At 54.6% G+C, this 4,619-nt stretch overlaps 1 protein-coding gene across 1 annotated transcript; it reads right to left on the reverse strand.

Annotated features, from left to right (window-relative positions):
* Nucleotides 1-252: 252 nt before the first annotated feature.
* On the reverse strand, nt 253-2,656 carry LOC117877627 (homeobox protein not2-like). Its single transcript, XM_034770878.1, has 3 exons — nt 2,329-2,656; nt 2,036-2,220; nt 253-456 (listed from the first exon to the last, which is right to left on the reverse strand). The coding sequence occupies exons 1-3, from the start codon at nt 2,654-2,656 to the stop codon at nt 253-255; spliced, it is 717 nt and encodes a 238-aa protein (XP_034626769.1).
* Nucleotides 2,657-4,619: the final 1,963 nt, after the last annotated feature.

Here is a 4,619-nt window from a genome sequence, read left to right on the forward strand (position 1 = left end):
GTAATTCACAGGTCGGTGCCCAGAGGCCGGTGCCAGGCCTGGTGTAAGAGCCCGAGCCGGCTGGAGTAGCAAAGTCATTGTGTTTTATTTTTTTTAAACAATTGCATAAATTAATCTATTTTTGCACTGCAAAAAATAATCCCTACACTGTATATATTAGATATGCACGTTGCCAGCTATAATACAGTATGTACAGGGGTGAGGACCCGAAGCACAGCACAGGAGAGTCTGTCCAGAGAGAGGTGCAGTAGATTACTCCAAGTGAGGGGAGGACAAACCTTCCTGATCATCGGTAGATTCCTTGGTAAAGTCCCTGTCCCCTTCCTCTCCCTGGTGGGTCTGCGAATCCCGGCTCCGTTGGGGAGTGGCCAGACCCATCTTCACCAGTTTGGCTTGTTGCTGTTCCAGGCTCTGCTTCCTCCACTTGATCCGTCTGTTCTGGAACCAGACTTTTACCTTTGGAAGAGAAGATGTTTCGCTTTTAAAAATCAGACTCTAGCAGGGACCTTCCCTAAGCAGATTAATAACCTTGGAAGGCCTCAGATGCTGTGGTGATGGGCACCCGTGCAAAACCCAAGGTAGATGCAGCTTCAGAGACACCTCCCTGGTTGAAAAGTTTGTGTGTGGGTGTGGGAGATGGCAGCCAGCCCCCTCCGCCTCTCCTCATGGATCCCTGTCTAACAGGCCCATCCCAGGGCCCAATCCTGTGCCGACTGGCAGTCAAGTTCCGACTGATTCGGGTCAGATCAGGATCAGTCAAAATACACATTTGACTAGTTGCTGGAGAGAGCCAGTTATCCCTGAATGGGCGTAAAGGGGTGTTGACTGACTCAGGAGAGCTGGGTTTGATTCCTCCTTCCTGTGAGATGCTGAGAACCTAGACCCAGATCCTCAGAGTTCTTTAGGGGTCTAATTCCAATTGAGTTCCATGGGCGTTAGGTGCCTAAATACCTTTCAGGATCTGGGCCCTAGCCATCAGCTGGATCTCATTAGGGCAGCTTGCCATGGTAGCAGCATCCAGAAGTGTTGAGTGGGGGAAAGGCCCAATGGTTAGCCTGGGGTGAATTCCCTGCTCTGCTACAGGCTTGTCTGTTCCTCAGTTCCCCACCTGGAGAAGAAGGGGAATAGCACTTTGTCTTGTCTATTTAGATTGTAAGCTTTTGGGGGAAGATACTGGTTCTGACCAGGGGTCCTATAGCACCCATGGGACCCAGTTCCTGAGCGGAGCTGTTGCTGTGATATCAGCAATAATACTGGTCCCTGCTTTGGAGAGCTCAGACTTCAGAGACTAGTTACTGCCCCAGACCACAAGAGAAATATGTGAAAAAAATCCAGCTTTTAAGAGCCTTTGGAACCAGATTCTTCCTCCCAGTGAGTAGCTACAGCCATTGAGCTGCTCAGAGAGCCTGACCCAAAGCCCTGGAGCCAGCAGGAGAAGTCCCACCGACTTTGGTGGGCTTTGGGTCAGGCCCAGAGGCAGGAGGGCAGAATCAAGCTCACAGAGGTTTCCACATTGTTCCTAGATGGGAGCTGCTGCTGGAATCCTGCCCCCAGTCTGTTCTCAAGGGATTTATTCAGTCTGGCTTGGGCTCCAGAAGGCTTCCACTCCCCTTCCCTTGGGAGGCTCTTATGTATACAGTCACTTGACTTTCGCCCTTCCCCCCCAAAATAGAAAAATTACAGAAAGCCCATGGGAGAGTGAGTCCTGCACTGGGCTGGGGGCAGGGAGGGTGAGAGACTGGGAAATGCTCCATCTTGCAGCCCTTATTTGGAGGAAAACTTGTATTGAAGTCAATGGGAATGTGTGCCCAACTCCAGGGAGGATGGAGAGAAACCAGTGAAGCCTATGTAGGGTTCAAGCCATGGGTGGCTTCATCCGTCTTTCTGTCCCCCTTAGAGCTGGACACACTGGGGAGCAGACCATGGGGCAGGTAACTTTGCAGATGAAGGAGGCTCTAGCCTCCTTGGTTCCCCTGGCACTGCCATCCCTACCACCCCTAGGTACAGGGCTGGGGGACAGGCAGGCTTGTCTTACCTGCTCTTCGGTGAGGTGCAGAGCGGAGGCTAGCAGACACCGCTCGGTGCCCACCATGTACTGCTGCCGGGCGAACTCCTTCTCCAGCCGGGCCAGCTGGTCGCTGGTGAAGATGGTCCTGACCCGCTTGGATTTGCCCGACTTGGCTCTGAAGCCTGGGAAGCAGCATTTGGAGAGCAGATACCCTGTGCGTAAAGACGAAAAAAAGAGCTCAGAGGAGAGGCGCGGGGAGCTGGCCACGAGTGGGGGGCCCTGGCGGGGGGGGGGAGAGTCGGGGGACATCAGGCTCTTACCTGGGGCTCTGAGAGGGGCCCGCCAGCCCGCCAGGGCCGGGTAGCAGACGGGGTAGAGCGGCCGAGGCTGCAGGAGGGGATGCGCCTGGGCGCACAGCTGGAGCGCACCGCCCGGCCAGGCGCTGTCTGGCCAGCCGGGGTCCCAGCGCCCGGCGCCAGGAGGAGGCGGCGGCGGCGGCGGCGAGGGCTCTGACCGGCCCAGGAGAGCGTCGATGGTGAAGGATTTCCCCGCCGGAGCCTTGGGGGAGTGTCCGGGGGGCGAGGGGCCGGGGTAAGGCCGCAGGGCCGGAGCGGGCAGCCCAAAGGGCAGCAGGGTCGTAGTCAGCATGGCCAGGCGGTGCCAGAGATCGGCGAGGGGGTCCCTGCACCGGGAGGAGGCGGAGGCAGCAGGTGAGGGGCTGAGCGCGCTCCTGGCCTGATCATACAGCCAGGCCGGCCCCGCTCCCTCCCTTATATCCGGAGCAGGGACCCTGAAGTGCTAATGGCTCCTGCTGGGTTTTTGTTCGCCCCTAAGTAGCAGATGAAAAAGGTGTCCGGGCCAACAAGGGATCCAATTAATGGATGGGCCGGGGAGCTGGAAAGGGGCGTGGGGGGGGATCCACTTGACAGGAGCTTCAGAAATCTCCCAAGATCGCAGGGTCGCTGGTGGGGTGCCCCTTGGGTTTACACACACACAAACCTCCAGAGTCACTTCCAGCCCGTTGTTTCCACCTTGGCAGCTCCGGTGAAGCTGCCAGCCCATGGATATGGCAACAAACTGGCGCGAGGAGGAGAGGGTCTATGTACATAAATCCAGGAGGCAAAGCCCCCCGAGTTCTCCTCTCTCCCAACCCCCTTTTCCTCATCAATTTCTGCCCTGGGTCCTTGGTTGGAAATACGCCACCCCCACCCCTCAGAGCCAGAGCTAGGGCTGTGGAAAGGGCCCAGGGGCCTGCGGAGCGAGGAAGCGAAGCTTGGCTCACATGGGAACACTAGGTTCAGGGGAGTTTCTCCTGAGTAGGGGAATGCAGGCTGCAGGGTTACAGGTGGCACTGATTTATAGCATCATTTGAGGTAGTGATTCCTTTCCTTTTCCTTGTGCCTCACTCCCCTCTCTGGCGTGATGCCCTCTGCCTTTTGGGGCTCTTTGCTCTGAGGGTCGGATCCTGCTCCCCCCCCGTACTCAGGCTGAGAAGCACCTTGCTTGATTTCAGTGGGACAACTCGCGGAGGGCAGTGATGCGCAGGACTGGCAGAATCCGGAACGGTATTTCATCGGCACAGACCTGGGCTGCTGGTGCTATCTGGTATCAGGGGGTAGCCGGGTTAGTCTGTATCTACAAAAACAACAAGGAGTCTGGTGGCACCTTAAAGACGAACAGATTTGTTTGGGCATAAGCTTTTGTGGGTAAAAACCTCACTTCTTCGGATGCATAGAGTGAAAGTTACAGATGCAGGCATTATATACTGACACATGGAGAGCAGGGAGTTACTTCGCAAGTGGAGAACCAGTGTGGACAGGGCCAATTCAATCAGGGTGGATGTAGTCCACTCCCAATAATAGATGAGGAGGTGTCAATTCCAGGAGAGGAAAAGCTGCTTCTGTAATGAGCCAGCCACTCCCAGTCCCTGTTCAAGCCCAGATTAATGGTGTTAAATTTGCAAATAAATTTTAGTTCGGCTGTTTCTCTTTGAAGTCTGTTTCTGAAGTTTTTTTGTTCAATGATAGTGACCTTTAAATCTGTAATAGAATGACCAGGGAGATTGAAGTGTTCACTTACTGGCTGCTATCTATGGAGCTATTGATCCCAGGTTCTGATATGGCCCCTGTTACCATCGCATTTGAGCACCTCCCACGCTAATGGATTTATTGTCATTACCGTGAGGTAGGGAAATGCTTTTATCCCCATTTTACAGATGGGCAACTGAGGCACAGAGAGAATACAACCCAGATCCTCAGAGGTATTTAGGCATCTAACTCAAGTTGAATTCAGTGGGAATTAAGCATCTAAATACCCTTGGGGATCTGGGTCTAAGTGACTTGCCCAAGGTCGCACAAGGAGTTTGTGGCAGGGAATCGAACCCAGGCGTCCCAGGCTAGCACCCAAACCACTGCACCTTTTCCCAGCGCTTGCTGCTGCTGCTACCTGCTCATCCTGGCAGGCTCCACTGATGGGATTCAGATGGTCATTAGGTTTTGAAATTCTGAAAATTGTACACCTTTTCCTAATGAGCTGGGAAAAGTCACACCTCCGTCCCAGGCCCTGCGGGGGGGCTGGCCCCAGTCAAAAGACTCCAGCGTGGCTTTCTTTT

Source organism: Trachemys scripta, chromosome 5, assembly GCF_013100865.1.
Source record: "Trachemys scripta elegans isolate TJP31775 chromosome 5, CAS_Tse_1.0, whole genome shotgun sequence".
Classification (NCBI taxonomy): domain Eukaryota; kingdom Metazoa; phylum Chordata; order Testudines; family Emydidae; genus Trachemys; species Trachemys scripta.

What these genes read in the sequence shown, in the direction of transcription:
- LOC117877627 (XM_034770878.1), bottom strand. Translation starts at nt 2,656, where the DNA reads ATGCTGACTACGACCCTGCTGCCCTTTGGGCTGCCCGCTCCGGCCCTG. An exon ending in GGCCCCTCTCAGAGCCCCAG is followed by an intron (nt 2,221 to 2,328) that starts GTAAGAGCCTGA and finishes CTTTACGCACAG; the next exon opens with GGTATCTGCTCTCCAAATGC. An exon ending in TGCACCTCACCGAAGAGCAG is followed by an intron (nt 457 to 2,035) that starts GTAAGACAAGCC and finishes TCTCTTCCAAAG; the next exon opens with GTAAAAGTCTGGTTCCAGAA.